Source organism: Halichoeres trimaculatus, unplaced genomic scaffold, assembly GCF_033239565.1.
Source record: "Halichoeres trimaculatus isolate MK-OKI-2021-1 unplaced genomic scaffold, fHalTri1.1 fHalTri1_scaffold_2, whole genome shotgun sequence".
NCBI lineage: Eukaryota > Metazoa > Chordata > Actinopteri > Labriformes > Labridae > Halichoeres > Halichoeres trimaculatus.
The window spans coordinates 17,093,780-17,113,426 of NW_027437180.1; the positions used below are offsets into that span (position 1 = coordinate 17,093,780).

The window sequence follows — 19,647 nt, forward strand, 5'->3', positions numbered from 1 at the left end:
TTTCTTGTGTTTTTACCATCTTAGCTGCATACTGGTCAGCCATTCACCAGGAATCTCAAGTTTTAGCTCCCTGAAAAAAAAATCTAAAGTAAAATCAAAAATATTTGTGTTTTCTTGTTTGTGACTTTGTTAAATGCTATCAGAAACAAAGTTTTATTGGGAAAATGAGGTGGACTCCTAGGTCAATTTGAACAACGAAATGGATCCAGACTTTTAAAGTTGTTGAGACTCAGTCTCAGTGAGCATTGTCATCATTATATTTGCTTTACCAGCAGTTAATGTTGCTAGTTTGGCTCCAGATTAATTTATTAAAGCAAAAAGCCATTGTTACAGTGAGTATTGTGGCTTTGTGTTTGCATCGTGGAAGGATGTAGAAACATGTCTTCTGTCTTTATATACTGTGCAGAGAATTGTTCAGGTATCTAGTACAACACCATGTAGAAAATTGTTTTGAGGCTTCAAATTGTATCTGTCTTAGTTTCTGTGCAACTTTAAAGGTAATTTGCTTACACTAGCTAGCCTGAGCTGGAAGCCTTGCTTTTGTTATTTATGAGTCCATCCTGCGTCAGGTAAATCCTACTTTAAAGTAAGTTTAATCGTGTCTTACTTTATAAGTTGTACTTTTATAAAAGTAAAATGTAAAAAGAAGTAAGAGTTAGGGCAGACACAATACTATCTCACTTAGAGATTCCTATCCGATACATTCAACAAGGCATACATCTCCTAATGTATGAAACTATTTTGAAAATCTAGTGTTGGCATGAAGCTGACATAAACAAACAATATGCGCATAACATATTACAGTACAATTAAAATCATCAACAGAAACATTAACACAAACAACACAACAACAATAACAAAAATGAACAGTTTTGGATGTTTGGATGACATGCATTCAATGTAACATATGACAGCACAGCAATACGGTAACCAGAAGTTTACATGCATCCTGAGATTTAACCAGAAACACTTCTGTTGGGAGCATTGAGCAAGTGGAATCATCCTTTATGAGGCTTCAAAGTGTTAATAGTCACAACATGTGAAGTATCAATGATGATACTTCAGATTAATTAAAAGAAGGAAAAAGCAAAGATAAAAATGCCAGAAAAATGAAACTTAGATATCCCATTGCTCAGGGTAACAGTGTCACAGATGCAACAGTTGTATCCATAAGGACTATAAGAACACATCCAGCAGCCAAACGTGATTTAGCTTGAAACACTGATGTGTGATTGTGTTTGGATTCCGCCCACACTAGACGGTTAACCCTGCGGCTATGACTAAGCCACAAGTAATATTAATGCAACTGAACATGTCCCGCATATACACCAGCGAATGCTGATACAACCGGTTTACCAGAAAACCAGTCCTGGCAGGCCATTTTTCCGGCTGTGCCTGGTTCCCGTTGCCATGGAGATGACGTCATGCTGCAGCACCGGGATGAACAGCGCAGCCGTGGTTTGAAGGGAGGGAGAGAGACTACACCTCTACCGCCATTCAGCCAGACTGCCGACTGAACCGGGAGGGCCAAGACCGTACCGCTGCAGAACCCGAGTCCGTCGTTGAATTCCCCCGTTTCTCTTTCTTTTCCTGATCCTCACACCACAGAGACAACATGCGTGAGATAGTGCATCTCCAGGCCGGCCAGTGCGGGAACCAGATCGGAGCAAAGGTATGATAGGACACCTCACACAGACAGCCGCCTACGTTTCAAGTAATGTACCTGTGAACTGTGGGTTTTATGTGCGTGAATTTAATATATTTCTAACCGTGTTTGTGCCAACGTGTCGGCTGTTAAGCCACGCAGAGCACGGGAAACTGTAAATAGGTCAACACAGTGGAATGGAGAGTGTTGTGTAAGACTGTGACAGGGTACAATAGCATCGCTTAGGATGGGCGGTGGCAAGCCGAGACATCCCTGCTGCTGCTGTCGCTGATGCCAAATTCACGCACAGATAATCGCACGCTCGTGTTTGAGTGTGCGCGCGCATGTGTGTGCGCATCCACCCAGAAGAGAGAGGGGTGTGGCTCAGACACCGAATGCACTGGAACGCCGGCAGGCAGACATGCTGCAACACCACACACGCACCCACTCACAAACAGATATGGTGTTATTGAAGCCATCATCACCTCTTCAGTCAATGGGCGTTGGTTAAGATCCACCCATTTCATAAAGTTATCTGCAAACAAGAAGTTGATTTTAGGCTCATGGCCTTGAATATTAATACATTTTTGATAAAAGGAGGTAATCTTTTTATTTTCTGATAAATCAGCTGCATATTTCATAGAATAATGATTATAGCTGTCATGTCTTGATGCCTTTTATTGCTTGTCAATTTCAGACAAGTTAACAATTCTAACTGGACCGACCTTGAAATCTCTCATTTGAGAGACTCCAATAAATAAACGCCACCTGACACTTGTTTAAGATGCCCACAACCTGCAGAGCAGCTTGTACAGTGTACCATAAATGCAGCAAATTGAAATGTCTACATATTGGAAGATGCAAGCTGTAATTTGAATTTTGACTATTTTAATCCACCAACCTGTCTGCAGTTCTGGGAGGTGATCAGCGATGAGCACGGCATCGACCCCACTGGAACCTATCATGGAGACAGCGACCTGCAGCTGGACAGAATCAATGTCTACTATAATGAGGCTTCAGGTATGATGCAGCATCAGTGAAGGTTTATAGATGTATTAGTCCTGTCTGCTGTGATGTTAAGACAATTGCAAATGTGTTTAGGGGGGAAGTATGTGCCAAGGGCCATCCTTGTGGATTTGGAGCCAGGCACAATGGACTCTGTGCGCTCCGGCCCCTTTGGACAGATCTTCAGACCTGACAACTTCGTCTTTGGTACGTGATCGGTTTATTTAACAGTAAATCAAAAATTAAGACTAGAACCATCAACTCTGCATAAAAAGGATGTTTATGTTAAGTTTGATTCACACCTCCCTTTCAGGCCAGAGTGGAGCTGGTAACAACTGGGCCAAAGGTCACTACACAGAGGGTGCAGAGCTGGTGGACTCAGTCCTGGATGTAGTGAGGAAAGAGGCTGAGAGCTGCGACTGCCTGCAGGGTTTTCAGCTGACACACTCTCTGGGCGGGGGTACCGGCTCTGGCATGGGAACTCTGCTCATCAGTAAGATTCGCGAGGAGTACCCTGACCGTATCATGAACACATTCAGTGTGGTGCCATCTCCTAAGGTACAGCATGTATTTTGTGCTGACTTATTTTCCTCGATTATTGCTTTTTTCTTTCATTAACGTTAGCGTTTTGTGCCTTCAGGTGTCAGACACAGTGGTAGAGCCGTACAACGCCACCCTGTCGGTTCACCAGCTGGTAGAGAACACAGACGAGACTTACTGCATCGACAACGAGGCCCTGTATGACATCTGCTTCCGCACCCTCAAACTCACCACACCCACTTATGGAGACCTCAACCACCTGGTCTCCGCCACCATGAGCGGGGTGACAACTTGCCTGCGTTTCCCCGGCCAGCTCAATGCTGACCTCCGCAAACTGGCTGTCAACATGGTGCCCTTCCCTCGTCTGCACTTCTTCATGCCCGGCTTCGCCCCTCTCACCAGCAGAGGCAGCCAGCAGTACAGAGCCCTCTCCGTGCCCGAGCTCACCCAGCAAATGTTCGATGCCAAAAACATGATGGCTGCCTGCGACCCCCGCCACGGCCGCTACCTGACCGTGGCTGCCGTCTTCCGTGGCCGCATGTCCATGAAGGAGGTGGATGAGCAGATGCTGAATGTGCAGAACAAGAACAGCAGCTACTTTGTGGAGTGGATCCCTAACAATGTGAAGACAGCCGTGTGTGACATCCCTCCACGTGGGCTCAAGATGGCTGCCACCTTTATTGGAAACAGCACGGCCATCCAGGAGCTGTTTAAGCGCATCTCTGAGCAGTTCACCGCCATGTTCCGCCGTAAGGCCTTCCTTCACTGGTACACTGGCGAGGGGATGGATGAGATGGAGTTCACTGAGGCCGAGAGCAACATGAACGACCTGGTCTCCGAGTACCAGCAGTACCAGGACGCCACGGCTGAGGAGGGAGAGTTTGAGGAGGAGGGGGAGGATGAGACAGCCTAAGGCTGAAACCACTCATCACTCCTCGTCTTCACGAGTCATAACTGCATTAAACCATCCACTTATTCACCCCCTGCTCTGTTTTTCCTTTTTATGTTACACTGTCCTCCTCCTCCTCCCCTTTTTCTCTACCTGTGTTCTGTTTCATTACCCTGCCTCCATTTCCCTTTTCCTCCAGTCAGAGAAGGACCCACAACACTACATTTTCCCCTCTTTTCACACCACATGATGAGGTAGCTAACACAAGTGTGCTTGTGGTTTTTGTCGGTAGTTCTCTGTTTATGTTAAACATTATGTTTCATACTTGGACCAATAAAAATGCTCAACTCATGTGAATGTCATCACTTGTCATATTTGCCATTAATACAAATAAATTTATTGTTGAAATATTCTCTCGTGTTAATTGTATGTTTGAAACATACCAATAATTACTTTAAACGTTTTCACAGTAGGAGTTTAAACATATCTAGAGAGTAAGACTTCTTGATTAGCAGTGCCTGGAGTAAAATAAGCTTCCCATGAGCATGAGAGGAAGAGACTAGTGATTGTGTTGATACCATATTCAGATTGTTACTGATGATGTCACAGGATAACCAAAATGGAGACCAGCGCGGCATGTGCAGGCAGCAATTTTCCACAAATACCACAGGGGGGCAGTGTGAAATGTGAGTTACGAGAGCCTGTGAGATGACTGCAGAAACAGTCTTGCCTCTTTTCTACAGTGACACCTGTTACACCAACAGCTCTGTGACAGTTTCAAAAGGTTACTTAAAGGAAAATGTAAAGGTGCTTTGAAGAAAAGACAGACACAACTTTTAAAGCAGCTGTTCACATAAACTGTATGTGTCTCCTAGGGGTGAGTATCAATGTGTGTTCACTCTCCAAAAAAGAATATCTTTATATCTATGTCTATGTTTATGTCTGTCTTAAGTATATATATATATATATATATATATATATATATATATATATATATATATATATATATATATATATATATTTTTTTTTTTTTTTTTTTTTTTTTTTTTTCAAATATCCAAAAATTTTCTCAACAGGTTATTTTTCTTTTTGTGTCTCTATAACTCCTGCGTCTTTTGCATGAGATGACTTTTAAAAGACAAAGAGAACTGAAACTTTTGAGAAGTGATGATGAAGCCCGAGAGATCAATAAGATGGCCTTTGAACACATGTCATGGGTATACACACACACACACACACACACACACACACACACACACACACACACACACACACACACAGACACACACACACACACACACACACACACACACAGATCACATACACACACACACACACACACACACACACACAGATCACATACACTCAGATATCAGGAAGTGTTCTGTCACTCTGTCGCTGATTGTGCAGACTGCGGCTGCTGCTGTCGTCTGCCTTCATTTACATCACTGGAAGAGCAGAGGAAGGGCTTTTTGAAAACAGACCCCTCTGAAGGCCTCTTCCCTTCTGGACAAACACATGGACACACACACATCTAGACAGTATGGGCTCCAGACTGAAGTAAGTTAAACTAGTATGGTATTTTTTTCTAGCCTTCTATCTTCATCTCTCTGCCCGTCACTCTGTTCTTGTGGTTTTATTACTTCCTCTCACAACTGCACAGGAAGTTTCCTGCAGCATTTCTATTGCCATTTATATGTTTCTATACACCCCATGATAGATGTATTCTTTTCAAAGATGATGATTTTGTTTACATTTCAATGAATTATAACTACAAATCTACTCTACTCAAGTTTTTTTCATTTGATTTTGCTCTTTAGAGATATCTGTTCTTGAAACGCTATGGGACTTATTCTATTTTAGTTTAAATCATTAGTTTTATGATGAATGCAAGTCAGATCCCCTCACTATCTGAGCATCAATGTGTTGTTTCACTCACATATACTACCCCTGATAATATGTTACATCAGTGCTGTGACTCTTTTTCCTGTCAGACAAAACCCTGAGCAAACCTTCTACTGGTTCTTTGAAGCCACTTGCCCCGTGGCCAGAGACAAAGGTGAGTCCTCTGTCTCCTCCCTTAGGTGCCTTTTTGACCATGTGTTGTCTGTACAGAAGCATTCAAATGTGTACAGAGCTATGTCGACAATAGAGAAGTTGGATAAAACCGTTCCTCACATTCTTCCTGTCACTCTTTTTCTGTTTTTGTTTAAGTCTCTCTGTACCACAGTCAACTTATCAGACAGCTAAAAATCAACTGATACTGGCATCTACAACACAGACTCAGTGACAAATGTTTGAACTGAATGATATGTAACAAGTGGAGATGTTCCTGCTTATGTGAAAATTGCACACACTTCCTGTCATGTGACCAGTCAACCACAATGTTTGCCTCACCAGATGGGAGCATGTAATAGAAATCTAATATATCAAGAATCAGAGTTTAACCTGAAGGTTTAGAAATGCTGACTTTTAACTTGATTTAGTCATTATTTAATTTGCTCTTTTTCAGTGAATTTGTGCCCCGAAACTTTTTTTTCTGGGTTGCAAAAATATGTTGGCAAGAGTGGATTAGTATTGGTATCAGTACATTATATTTTCGTTGTTGTTATAGATCCTGGTGTGCTGTTTCAGTTTCCAGAGGACTTCAACGATGAGGTACTCACGCTATCTGCTTCAACTGTACATATTTGTGATACCCACCCTAGCTTCACTGCTTTTGCACTGGCTTTAGTCCAATCACACTATGTCACAAAAGTATGGCCACAGATAGTTCAAGCCAATGACAGTTTCCCTGTCAGTAAAGGGGGGTGGGGGCTGTGAGCTTAGTGATGGGCTACGAGAGCAAAACATCTGTAGAAAGGTCAGATCACTTAGTGCAACCCAATTAAACCACCGGTCTGTTGAGAAAAGTGCTCACAATAGCACATTTAAAAATGTATTTTATGGTGTTGACTTGTATTCACAAAATCATGACCTAATGAAGCTTTGACGAGCTTAGCAGGTCAATAGAGATACCAGCAGCTTGGCACCAGATACCACAGCACACTTTCCAAAGTCTGGTGATGCTCATGTCTTAATGGAGCAAAGCCTAAACAACAACAAGCCCAGAATGTAGCAACGACCCAAAATGTAATTTTTAACACAATATAATAAAGCCTGGAATATAATAACTGATTGATAATGTAACAAAAGTGCTGAGAAATCTCACTAAAAATGTTATAAAACCCAATTTTTAACAAGTTGTTACATTTTGGGCAAAAAGTTGCTTAGTTTTGGGTCAGTTATTACATTTTTATGACATTCTGGGCTCAGCACTTTTGTTATATTTTGGGTCAGACATTACATTTTATGGTTTATTACATTTTTGAATAATATTTTTGGCTCTTTTACATTTTTGAATTATTTTGAATTCTAATAAAGCATGAGAGGAGGGTCTACATAATATTAGGAAGGCTGATCACGAAATGGGAGATCAGTGTTTGTGTCCCCTTACCTTTCAGCAACATCATTACTTTTGTTAGTTTGTAGAAGCCTGTGGTCTGTACTTTCTGAAATCATTTTGTTCTGCCAACCCAAGTCTTTTATTCAGAAGCTGAGGAATAATGTGGTAATATCTCAAACCCCTGTAGGAAGAGCCAGCACCAGCAGTGGCAAAAGCAGAAAGGTGAAATCTTGCAACCGAAGTAGACAAATAGACCACCTCATTGTGACACAGTTTTACATTTTGAACAGTTCATTGGTGTCACTCCATTATGATTTACAAGCCCTGTTAAGTCACTACTTGTTAAATGATTTTTGGACGCTCAAAATTGTATATTACTGCCTTAACAGTGTTGCAAATGCAAATGAGATTCACTCATTAGCTTTAAGTACATAGCCATATAAAAAGAGAGCATTATAATTTGTTTTTGAACAGTCCTTGCTAAATTGAGGATTGAATTGTCTTCTTATACTCTTACGAAAATGATTTCAAAGTTGTTTGATTAAGCTGCATATTAAGCTGCCAAAATGTACTGATATTTGACCAAAGAGGAAAAGCTTACAGTGTAGACTTTAAAGGTCCCATATTATGCAACTTTTCAACAAGTTCAAATAGGTCTCAGAGGTCCCAGGACAGTCAATTTAAAGGTTTTTGCCTCAATAAACAGTTATTTCCTGGACTTCAGCCACTCTGTAAATCCCCTCTCCTGAGCGCTCCTGAGAGCAAGCTGTTTCTGTGGGCGTGGCTCTAAATGATAATGAGCTGCATTGACCGCGCCTCCTTCACAACTTCTTTGGACGAGGGTGTGCCTATTGCTCCCGTAAAGATGCTGCACTGTTTACACAGAGTGCATAGACATGGCTCACTGAAGCGCCGTGGTTCAGTCATACCAGTTTGATCCAGAGTCTGACCCAGAAGGAGAGACGCCTGAACCCTAACCCTAACCCAAACTCTACGGCTGCAGCAGGACGTTTCTGAGTGGTTAGTAACTACTGCAGTTACCATCAGGTAAATAAAATTAACGTTAGCAGCTTGGTGCTAACCAGAGCTATACGACCATACCGAGCAGAAAGAACCGCGCTCAGCCTGAACTGTAAGTTTTTCGAGACAGTACCATGAGGGACATCTATCAAGCAAGCTAAACTGCAGCAGTAACACACACATTAGTGGTGACTGTGGTCATAGCGTCCATAATGACAGCTGAGAGTGCGTTAGCTACCCTGTAGCACAACATTAGCTCCGCCAGGGGCTACCGCGACAAGTACTCACATCAGTCCAAACAAAACATTACATTATGTATATGAAGCTAGCTTCACGTGAAATATATGTCCGTATATCTTCTCTTTAATGCCCCCTGGTATTATTTTCTCATGTGTGTAAACGTAGTGTAAGGAAACTAAGTTACAAACCGTTACTTCCGTTAGCTGCCATGCTTAAACCACATTCATCAGGCTATCGCGCTAGGTAGAGCATATAGTAAAGCGACATGAATTAGTAAAACTTACAGCTCCCACGTATGTAGCTGGGTCACGGACAGTTGGTACAGATCCATGCTTCAGCTTCAGGTTCTTGGTGAATCCTGCTTTGTACTGGCCCTCGTTGAGAAAGCAGCACGAAGTGAAATGGTGAGCACACACATACAACATTTTATGAGTTGTTGTGGGTGCAACTCCATCAAAAATAAAATTAATCCACTGCGTCTTCAAAACCTCAGATGATGGAGTTAAAAAAAAAAGACTTCTTTGCTTGTCTGTGCAGCCAACAGAGCAACCGCCGTGCTCAGCTCGTACCTTCGCCACTACCAGCCAAGGTGAAAAACGCGCTACACAGAAGGGGAAGTACAAGGGGCGGGGCTGGGGAGTTACTTTTTTGGGGATCATGACGTCATACAGGGTAGATTTCGACCTCTCAACTCCGCGTGTTTGAGCACACATGTCCTGAAAGCAAGCTTTGTCTTGAGCAAGCAAGAGAAGGAGACAAAAGAATTTTCTAATTTCGGGGGTGTTTGCAGACAGGCTGGGGATGCATACTGCTGTTACAAAACTAGTCTAAAGTGAATTTTGCATAATATGGGACCTTTATTTTTTAATCATTCCGTGATTTTTTCCTTTATACTGTAATTGTGCTGATATATTTCTGTGTAACTCTAGGAGTCGCGCCAAACTTTACCCAGGTTCTGCTTCCCGTATGACATTCAAAGGTGAGTACAGATTCAGGATGGATGTCCCTATCAGAGAACTATGGTTGCTAATAGTACCAAGAAGTGTACATCATTTCCACCCTCTATTTGCACTGTCACAGGGTCAGATTCATAAAGAGTATTGTGCTAACCATGTACAAGCATGCCCTTTCATTTTTATTGGTGTAGTTTACTCTTGTTTTGAATTTGACTGGGAAAACGAGCCATGAGCCTCTGCAATGTCTGCTGAGCAGGGCCGAACTGTGCGCTCTTCACACTACGCCTACTTGGACTATTCTGCCCCAGATATCTTAGTTTAGCAGATAAGTTTCCCAAGAACACTCTGAATGTACATTATTCTCTCACAAGAGATTCATTTTCAACACATTTAACATGTCATACATCTCCTAATGTACCAAAATGAGTTAGTAAACGTAGCACTAGCTTGATGCTAACGTGCATGGGAAATTCCACTGTAACGGTTAGGTATAACTATGGCAAGGTTCCTAACAACTCAAAGTGTTTATGTAACCACTTTGAGACATGGCTCAGTTTAGTCAATAAAACAATACTACATCACATGATGTGCAGTTTTTTACTTTATTTTTTGTTTGTATCCAGAGGTAGCCTCATCCATTGACCAATTTCATATTTATCTTATTATAAAGTCAATAAAATGCTGCTGACAGAAAACCTGTAAAGCCTACTTTTTGTGTAGAGGATATTCACAGGGGGAATCAATAAAGAATCAGATCCATAAGTGGAATTGAAAAGGGCTTTGGTGTCAATAAAATCTTATCATTACCCATCCTTTATCCTGACAGAGCCCCCCCAAAAAACTGTCTTTCTCCATAAAACAGTTGCCTGTTGTCTTTGCTGAGTCTTGCCTGGCTCATCAGGTTTAACTCTTGCTCCTTTTGGCCAGATGAATTAATGATTTGAGGCTCATTTGCTCTGAAAAGCAACCAATTTTACCAAAATTACGACATATTTAAAAATACAGACTCAGCATTTGCTTTCTGGTTTGATGGTATGTTATGAGTTGAGGTTATGTGGGCACAGTAATCATTGAGTAAATCCATGATGGTAACAGTCGTTCTCAGCCTGTTGTTTAATGTGCTCATGTCTTTAACATTCATCTGTACAGAGTGAGGGATGGAGTGGCCGTGCAGCACTTTACTTTTGTTTTGACCAACCTGGAAGGATGCCAACGATTTGGCTTCTGTCGTCTTACCAACAGTACCAACACCTGCCTTTGCATACTCAGGTGAGTTTGTATACAGGTGTGTAAATGTGTGAGAGGAGTGAATTAAAACTCCACTTTGCATGTTATTTTCATGCAAAATTGAGACACGCCTTGCACATTCTGACGAGAAACACTTCAAATATATTTGGTTACAGCTATCTTCCCTGGTTTGAGGTGTTTTACAAACTTCTTAATAACTTGGCTGATTACCTCACTAAAGGACAGGTGAGTTTGTATCATTGTGTGAATCTGCTTCATTACTCTTTCTATGTGACACATAATTACATTTGTAATATTTGCATTGTGATGTTTGTCTTCTAAACAGACCAATGAGATGAAAGCACTCCTTGCTGCGCTCTACAAGCAGCCCATACCCCTGGCAGCGGGATCTGTCACTCTGCAGATGGTAAATCTCTGATTAGCTGAGAAGAACCAAGAGTCTCACTTGACACTGTCTGTTTGTGGTTAGCATGTTGTGTTTGTCTCTGAGGGAGAGCAACTTATGCTCAGCACAGAGGTGTCCCATCCTGTTGGACTCTCAGAGCGACAAGAGGGGGTGAGTCCAGCGGGAGGTCGTGTGGCCTGAAATAATGGCTGGGCAGAAACAGACTAACTCCTGCTGGAAACATTGCTTCTGCTGCTTGAAGGCTAAATCTAATGTGTGCAGACTAAAACCTCCATACACAGCCTTCTAATAAATCATTTACAGCAATGTTCACTTTGATTTGCCCTAACATGAAACTGCTCTTTAACACATAATCAATCTTCTAATGCTCTGACTCCGTAACAAATATTTTGTCTCAATGTAATGTCTCTGTCTCTGTTCCACTGTTAGTTTTATTGTTTGAAGGTTTGTATTTAAAGAGATTCATTCCAAATTATAGACAAGTGGCCTTATAGGGGTCAAAGAGAGGTGATTGCTTTTGATAAGTGAGAAGTGGAAATTCTCATTCTGATGTTTGAGTCTGAGTGCAGAGTTGTGTTTTGAGAAGTCTGGTTAGCATTAAATCTACTTTAATACATAATGAGCAGCCCAACATGATACAGTGGAATAAAATCTCCACATTTATGGGCCATCAAAAGTTAGAAACGAACAAAAAAAGAACTAAAGTATAAAATGAGTTCATGAGTAACAGAGTTATACTAAAAGAGAATTCAAGTGAGCAGCGATGAAAGTTGCTACCCACTCTATGTTCAGTGGGTGTCTGTACTGAAAACTACCACGGTAACAAAAATTAAACATGATAGAATAAAGTAATATCAAGAATTATGGTATAAATTATGGGTTGATACTGCTAACAGACGCAGAATTTTGGAATGAAAATCTAATGTGAAAAATTTATGAATGTCTGCACAATGTGCATATCAGCTATGAGAAAAGTACCTCAATGAAACACCCAAAGAGTTTTCTTTAATTCTGCATTTTATTTGTTTTGATCAGATCCCTTACTTCATTGCTCCAGACCCAAGGAGTCTCCCCTCCATCCCTGAAAATGTGAGTACAAACAACTCACGTAATCACAGGGATGGTATTTGGTGTTCTGCTGCTGGCATAGGAGTTTGAAAGCACATTAATGACTATTCAGATTGATGTGTGTTTTGTGTGTGTGTGCATTTGCATTTGCATGTGCATGTGCGTGTGTTTGCAGAGGAACCTGACTGAGCTGATAGTTGCTGTAGACGTGGGAAACCTGCTCCAACTCTATGCCAGTATGCTGTTTGAGAGACGCATACTCATCTTTGCCAGCAAACTCAGCACGGTAAAACCCTCGATTTGATCTTCACTTCCCACTTTTTTGTACTATTCGCTACAGTAACACATCATTTATTGAAAAAGTACCTTAAGCTGTAGTAATACTGAAACTGCAGCTTCTACCCATTAACCCAACAGAAAACACTTCAGCTTCTGCTGACTGCAAATACCAAATAAGCTCACTGTGTGGTGTTGAAGTCGCACAGTGGCCACTGTATGGTCGACCACAGCGCAGGCTCGTGTGTCCTGCGTGCTGCGTCTAAAACTGTCCTTCTTTATTCTGTGTTTTGTGTAGCTGACATCTTGTGTGCATGCTCTCAATGCTGTGTTGTACCCCATGTGCTGGCAACACATCTTCATTCCTGTCCTACCTCCTCATCTACTGGACTACTGCTGGTGAGAATTTATTTATTTGTCCAACCACCTACTTACCTATCAACCTATATCTTCCAGACTACCAGTCCTATGTCTACCAGCTGTTTTTTTTTTAAATTTGGACTCTTTCTTTCTCAGAAGTGAATTTCCTACATTTCACCATTTTGAACATAAACAATAATAATACAATAGAAATTTCTAAATGTATTCAAGTTATTATTCCCAAATTTAAGGAAGCACACTGGAATTTCCTGAGAAGTCACAAATTAATCAAGAATAACATAAAACCCCTAAAACACATTCTTCTGTTCAGGAATATAAGTTAATTACTGAAATCTGGAAATATTTTTTCCACTTTTTTTGGTAAAGAGTGCATTTGAAAATCATTGCTAACAATGATTAAATGTTGGCATTAAAGATGTAGCTTTAAACAAAGATCTTGCATATCCTGGCAACATACAATAAATTCAGGGCAGCAGTGGAAAACATCTAACACAGGGTGATGGTCCAATAAATTTCTTAAGCACTATATGTGCCCCCCAGCCTAACTGCCAAACTACCAACCTACTGTCTGGCCAAGTCCACTAGCTTTCTACCACCAAGACCAATCTGCTCACCCTCATGCTACCTTTCAGCCCACATATTCCCTCCTGTCTGTTCTCTTTCTTCAGTTTATTCATGTGTGATTGCTTTACTTTTTGCAGTGCACCCATGCCTTATCTAATAGGGGTCCACACTAGTCTTGCTGAGGTAAAGAATGCAATTCTTACTATACTTGAACACAAATCATGCAAATACTGTCATAACAAACCAAACTGTTCATTTTATAGTTTTATTTTATAAAATTTACTATGTGACGCTAACTCTGTGTGTCAGAGGGTGAGAAGCCGTGGGCTGGAGGAAGTTGTCATTCTGAATGTGGACACAAACACTCTGGAAACCCCCTTTGATGACCTGAAGAAGATACCTTCAGATGTGGTAATCAATACTCTGCATGTTTGTTTATGTTTGTTTGTATATAAAACACACAAACAGACACCATATTTATTTCCCTCTGTACAAGAGCGCTGCACATTATCAGCCAGCTTCTGACCTCACCTCACAATGTTTCCCTGTCACACTGAGTAAAACACATAAGAGAAGGACTCGTGCAAAAATTGGTTCCTCTGATCCTTACACCCATAAATAAATTCTTGATATTATAATTTCTATTAAAATGGGTATAAACTAAGTCAGGGTCTCATATTTCAGAAGCTACAGCAGTTGCCCTGTTCTGGATGCTGTATCTCAGTTAAAATGTGTGTTGAATTACATCTCCAGATGTCCAGCTTGAAGGTGTGTTTAAAGCGTCAGGCGGTGACTCCTGGCTGTGGGGTCTCCAAGGCCTTCCTCAACGCTCAGGCTCTGTTGTTTGGAGGCTACAAGGATGCACTGCAGTGTAACCAGGTGAACCACTTCTTCAGGAAACACTCTAAAATATAACACCTGAAAAGAATCTAGGTGAAGAATCAAACATGAGCTCATCTACAAAGAGCGCCTGTTTGGCTCAGCAGTCAAATCCTGCTCCACTGGTAAACTGCTCAGCTAACAGCGAGGAGATGCCAGATCAGGAGAGTAGAGAAATCTGTCTGTTTCTTTGCAGGAGGGTGAAATGGATTTCAGTGAGGAGCTGTTTCTAGATCATAAATCCTCCAGCATGAGGCTGTTCCTGCAGAGTGCCGTTCATTTACAGCTCTTCAAACAGGTACGAGTCACTTAGTGCCCCCTAGTGGACATATTTTCAATTTACCACAAATGAGAGGACAAGCCAAATGAGGACTTGTAATAAAATGGAAAATTTCCAGAAGCAGAGCTAAAACGCATATACACTTAGGAAAACTTTTTTTTAATTGTTTCATTTCTATTTTGCATTATAAAAGCAAATAACTACACTATGTTTTTTTTCTCCAGTTTATTGATAGTCGTTTGGTGGCTCTGAACAAGGGAAAGGAACCAGATGATCTCTTTGAGGAGGAGATACAGAAATGTGTGACAGATGCAGGTGTGCAGATGTGTTATTCATCTCATTTTGCAATATTCACCTTTCTTTGAATCTCATACTTCTGTATCCCTTTTCTTTTAAAGTGAGAGGCAAGTCATATCAACATTTGGTTGGCAATTTAAAGGTAAATTTATCGAGTCCTTGAAATGTTCTTCAAGTCTGTTTTCACCTTCCTGAAAAAAAATCAACAGGTGTTGTTTGTGCTTTTAACAGAAGGGTGGAGGAGCACTCATCCTGAACATGAGGTCCAAAGCAAACATAAAGGTAAAGGCACAGCCAAGTTTTTATATGTGATAGGTAAGTCAGTGAGTCGAGTCTGTAATATCAAAATATGCACCCCCTTAATCAAATACATTTCTCTTAGGCCAAAGGTCTCGCCAAGTCTGGTTTGAAAAACTTGCTCATGCATAAGGTGCGTCAGTATTATGTCAGTGTGAGCTTCTATTTATAGAAATATTACTTTATTTCTATTGTAGCATTAACTTCTGTTGTGAATGTTTGTGTGCTACAGGCCCACGATGATGAACGCACCCTACAGAGAGGAGGATCAGTGTCACACCGTCGTGCTCAATCAGACTGTTTGCAGAATCGCCTGCCAATCACACAGCACTTTGGGATGGTGAGGTCGACATTATGTTACATCTTTTATAAACATGCTTAAAGGTAGTGTCTGCAGGAATTTTCTTTACTTGTTAGTAAAACACAACATTCAAACTGAGCTCCTCCTCCTTGGATCAGTGTCAGCAGCAGTGCACACCCACTGCCTCCAACCGTGACCATGTGAACACACTCACTAACATAGCAACCACCTGTCGCATCATGTTTATCTGTGGGAGAGACTGGAGAGTTGTGCACCTGACTTGGCATGTTAGCACAAGCTAATCACAAGTATTTGGCACATACCTGGTTAGCAGAAAGCTAACTCGCTCCACTCTTCATTCGGTGCTTCTCACCAAGTGCCCAAAAGCAAGTGAAAGTTGAGCCAAGCTTCACCCTCATTTAGGAAAAAGCTTCACCTGTTTCACTCACTTTTCACTTGTTGTGTTTTTCTTTCTCTGTGTTACGTCCACTATCTCAGCCACTCAGGGTAGCTTTTTCGAGGAGGGGGTTGAGGCAGACACTGACACAGTCACCGATGCATAGATGCCCGTAGGAGACAATCGAGCAGATTTATTCCTGGAAAAGTTGACTTTTTTTTTTAAAGGAAATCCTGCAGACTCTACCTTTAAATATTAAAATGAATATCATCCAAAAATCCTTAATGTACGTATTCTGCACGTTCTGCTTTTTGTGCCATTACGCACCTATTTGCACCACTGTTTTGCTTCCTTGTTATCCATCCCCATGTGTCACTTCTATTGGGGTATGTTGTGTTGCTGCTTTGCTTTGTTGCTCCATGTTGCCGCATGTCAGTCACGTCCTCGTCGACCTGTCCACAAACACAGGGCAGCCAGAGACGAGGAGCACACAAAGGATTCTGGAGAGACATGGGGCGGGTGAGAGCAAAAAACGGACAGACAGGACAAGCACACACATTATGTTTTTTTCTTATCTTCTTTTGGATAACTCTTCTTTTAAACCTCTGCTCATCAGAGCTGTGTCTGGACCTGTGCCTGAACCCGGCTCTGAGCTCCAGGGGGAGGAAGATGAGGAACAAGACTCCTTACTGTGTGATGCCGAGGAGATGGATCTGCTGGGGGAAATCTTTGATACGCTCAGTTCCCGCAGCTTTCATGAGCGTGGCCTGCTGTACGGCACTCGAAGCCTTGATCTGTTTGGATCTGACAACCAGGACTACATCACAAAGGTAAGAAGAAGAAATATTGACACACTGACACAGATTATGTGTTTTCTGGTCCTAAAACTGCTGCTTTTGTCTTCAAGCTTGGTTTTCCAGCCAACCCCAGCCAGGAGAGTCTTTCTCTGTCCATCAGTGGCAGTGGCAGTCTGCACAGCTGGAATCAGGAAATTGCAGAGGAGCCATCAGATCTAATTGAGGAATCAAATTGGTCAGCGCTGGATACCAGCATGTCGGAAGAGGAAGGGACAGAGAGGCTCCTGGTGGCATGTGAATTAAGAGAGCAAGAAAGCAGACAAGAACAGCAAAATGTTAATGCAACAATAAATGGGAAACAAGAGGAGGAAACAGAAGGTAGAAAAGACATTCAGGAGGTGGAGTCAGTGGAAGAGAGAATGGTAGATTGTCAAGAAAAGAAAGAGAGTTTGGATGAAGACAAAGTGAAAGTAACAGCTGAGAATCAAGATGCAGGTGAGTTGAAAGAGGAGCAAAATCAGATTGAGGAGGTGGCTGAAGGTGAGGTGACAAAAGAGGAAACAAGTGAAATGCATCAAGATGTAACAAAAGAAGAGGAGGAGAAAGAACACCAGGACAAGAAGCTACCAAATCTTAATCCCTGTCCTTCTGACCCCGTACCTCCAGCAGCTCAGGACAACATCAAAGAAGAGAAAGAGAAGCAAGTGATCAGACAGACCTCCACTCCTCCCAAAGTGCTTTCTGCTGTAGCACGCTTCCAGTCTCAGGGGCACAGCCCAAACTTTCAGCTGAAGTCCAGGGCCAAGGATCTGGATGGACCGGGGAGAGTATGGGACAGGTTTCAGAGCAGGAACAATGCACAAACTCACCAGTCATGTGACTCAAATATATCAGAGAAGAACGTCTCAGAGGAGGAAGAGGAGCGACCACCAATCAAAGTGTCTGAGCTGAAGAAGAGGTTTGAAGGTTAGACAACCAAACTAAACCTTGCAGGTTTTTTCTGTTTGTTTGTTTTTTAAGTGACTATTTACACATCTCCAGACTTTCTCACAGCTGAATGAAGAATTTTGCATCAAGGTTATTGATGCAAAGGTGTAAAACTCATTAGGTTGTGCATCATCATCATCAAATGTTTCAACTCAGGACATCTTTAGTAAGCTCACAGATATGTGAACGCTTTGATTTAAAAAAATATATATTTTTATGATGCTATAGATTTTTTATGCCAAATCAAGTCAGGGAGGTTTTCAAATAGATATTACTAAAACTCATTTCTCATTAATGGAGGATCCTCCATGGAGCAAATGAAGTAAGGTAAAGTAAATAGTAAGCTGAAAGTTATGCGAAATGGAATACCAACAATGTGAGCAGGACCCCGCTGAAATGCAGAGAGGATTTGCTCACCTGAAAGTGTGAGCATTTTTTTTTCTTCTCAGTTATCAACTAAAGAGATAAACAACCTGATATGAAACATTTTTTCAAAGACAACTTTATTATTTAAAAAATATTTATACAGCTAGTGAAAATAGTCCCTCTGGTTCTCATCAGCCTATTTGAAGTAAGAAGTGATGTGAAACTGGACATTTCAGTCAACAGTAAGGTCAAATATATGGCCTGCTTATTGATTATAAAACAGTTGGGTAGTGATGAAGTGAATAGGACTGATGCAGGAACATCTATGTTGACATCTCTGCTCTCAGCCATCTCCACAACTCAGCAGTTTGACACACCTTTAAACTAGAGTCAGGCAAACGACAAAACTGTAACATTGCTGCTATTTTTTCATGGTTTCAGATGATTTCTAGGGATCGGCAATTTTGGAGATACATGTTCTGTAGGTCTGTTTTTAGCCATAGTGCCACACCTGTTCTACTGACAGCTGGCTCTCAATGCTTCTTTGTGATATTCAGAGTGTTATCAAGCTTGAGTGAAAGTTTATTTATCATTGAATGGCAAAAGGCAAAAGGATTTGCTGAGTGGATTAATCATGTTACAAACAATTGGAAAATATGGTTTTAGGATGCAATAGTCACATAAGTTATTCATCTTTCTTATTTAAAGAGTATTTAAATGTTCGTAAATTATGACTTATCCCCTTATAGCTTGACGTGATGTGTGTTCTGGTTTTATCCAGCTTCACCTTTTGCTCCCGAAAATCATTTAGTGTCGTCATGGGACTTTAACCAATGGAAATCTAATGCCAAAGAGTTATCAGTAAGAAAGGTTATAAATTGTGTTGGGTATTGACTCATTACTTTACACCACATAAGTAGTGAAGTGTGTGAGAAAAGGCTGTAGAGAACAGTTCTTTGACCTTCAGACTTTTAAATATCGTAAATTATGTGTGTTTTTCCAACAAGCTCTGAAGCCAAAAAACATGTAGCTATAAGCAATATTGAAGAAGCTGGAGCAACAGTGCAACTGTTTCCAGAAAAGAGGAAGTGTGTGTTAACTTTTAAGCATGAGCACATCACCCTGTGTGCCTCACTGAGGTGTTTAATGTGATTCAGTGGTATTTATGAAGGGACCTGTCAACAATATCAAGCACATTAAAGGGACAACTGTTTTCTTTAATTTGTGGATGCTTTTTTGCTCTTTGATGAAGTGTGAGAGATTTTCTCTCAACTACAATAAACTGACACATTTTGTGGATGATCCATACATTGTTGTTAAGTCTGAATTCCTATAACTGAAATAAACTTCATTTTTTGAACAG

The 19,647-nt window shown here is 41.2% G+C and overlaps 2 protein-coding genes across 3 annotated transcripts; both read left to right on the forward strand.

Annotated features, from left to right (window-relative positions):
- The first annotated feature begins 1,469 nt into the window (after positions 1–1,469).
- LOC141802038 (tubulin beta-4B chain-like) lies at positions 1,470–4,491 on the forward strand. The gene is made up of 5 exons (XM_074685440.1): positions 1,470–1,672; positions 2,557–2,665; positions 2,747–2,857; positions 2,964–3,208; positions 3,291–4,491. The coding sequence occupies exons 1-5, from the start codon at positions 1,616–1,618 to the stop codon at positions 4,101–4,103; spliced, it is 1,335 nt and encodes a 444-aa protein (XP_074541541.1). The 5' UTR covers positions 1,470–1,615; the 3' UTR covers positions 4,104–4,491.
- A 1,010-nt stretch (positions 4,492–5,501) lies between these two features.
- dennd1c (DENN domain containing 1C) lies at positions 5,502–19,565 on the forward strand. 2 transcript variants are annotated; one of them, XM_074685419.1, is made up of 23 exons: positions 5,502–5,639; positions 6,074–6,138; positions 6,694–6,737; positions 9,714–9,763; positions 10,890–11,009; positions 11,144–11,213; positions 11,314–11,394; positions 11,479–11,544; positions 12,430–12,483; positions 12,638–12,748; positions 13,037–13,137; positions 13,821–13,866; positions 13,993–14,094; positions 14,437–14,562; positions 14,759–14,860; positions 15,067–15,157; positions 15,241–15,281; positions 15,371–15,421; positions 15,522–15,569; positions 15,669–15,776; positions 16,571–16,653; positions 16,751–16,964; positions 17,042–19,565. In XM_074685419.1, the coding sequence occupies exons 1-23, from the start codon at positions 5,623–5,625 to the stop codon at positions 17,900–17,902; spliced, it is 2,652 nt and encodes an 883-aa protein (XP_074541520.1). In that variant the 5' UTR covers positions 5,502–5,622; the 3' UTR covers positions 17,903–19,565. The 2 variants fall into 2 exon arrangements, with proteins under 2 accessions (XP_074541520.1, XP_074541529.1); XM_074685428.1 differs by lacking the exon at positions 11,479–11,544.
- Positions 19,566–19,647: the final 82 nt, after the last annotated feature.

What these genes read in the sequence shown, in the direction of transcription:
- LOC141802038 (XM_074685440.1), top strand. Translation starts at nt 1,616, where the DNA reads ATGCGTGAGATAGTGCATCTCCAGGCCGGCCAGTGCGGGAACCAGATC. An exon ending in CTACTATAATGAGGCTTCAG is followed by an intron (nt 2,666 to 2,746) that starts GTATGATGCAGC and finishes AAATGTGTTTAG; the next exon opens with GGGGGAAGTATGTGCCAAGG. An exon ending in GTGTGGTGCCATCTCCTAAG is followed by an intron (nt 3,209 to 3,290) that starts GTACAGCATGTA and finishes TTGTGCCTTCAG; the next exon opens with GTGTCAGACACAGTGGTAGA.
- dennd1c (XM_074685419.1), top strand. An exon ending in TTCCCGTATGACATTCAAAG is followed by an intron (nt 9,764 to 10,889) that starts GTGAGTACAGAT and finishes TCATCTGTACAG; the next exon opens with AGTGAGGGATGGAGTGGCCG. An exon ending in ATGCACTGCAGTGTAACCAG is followed by an intron (nt 14,563 to 14,758) that starts GTGAACCACTTC and finishes GTTTCTTTGCAG; the next exon opens with GAGGGTGAAATGGATTTCAG.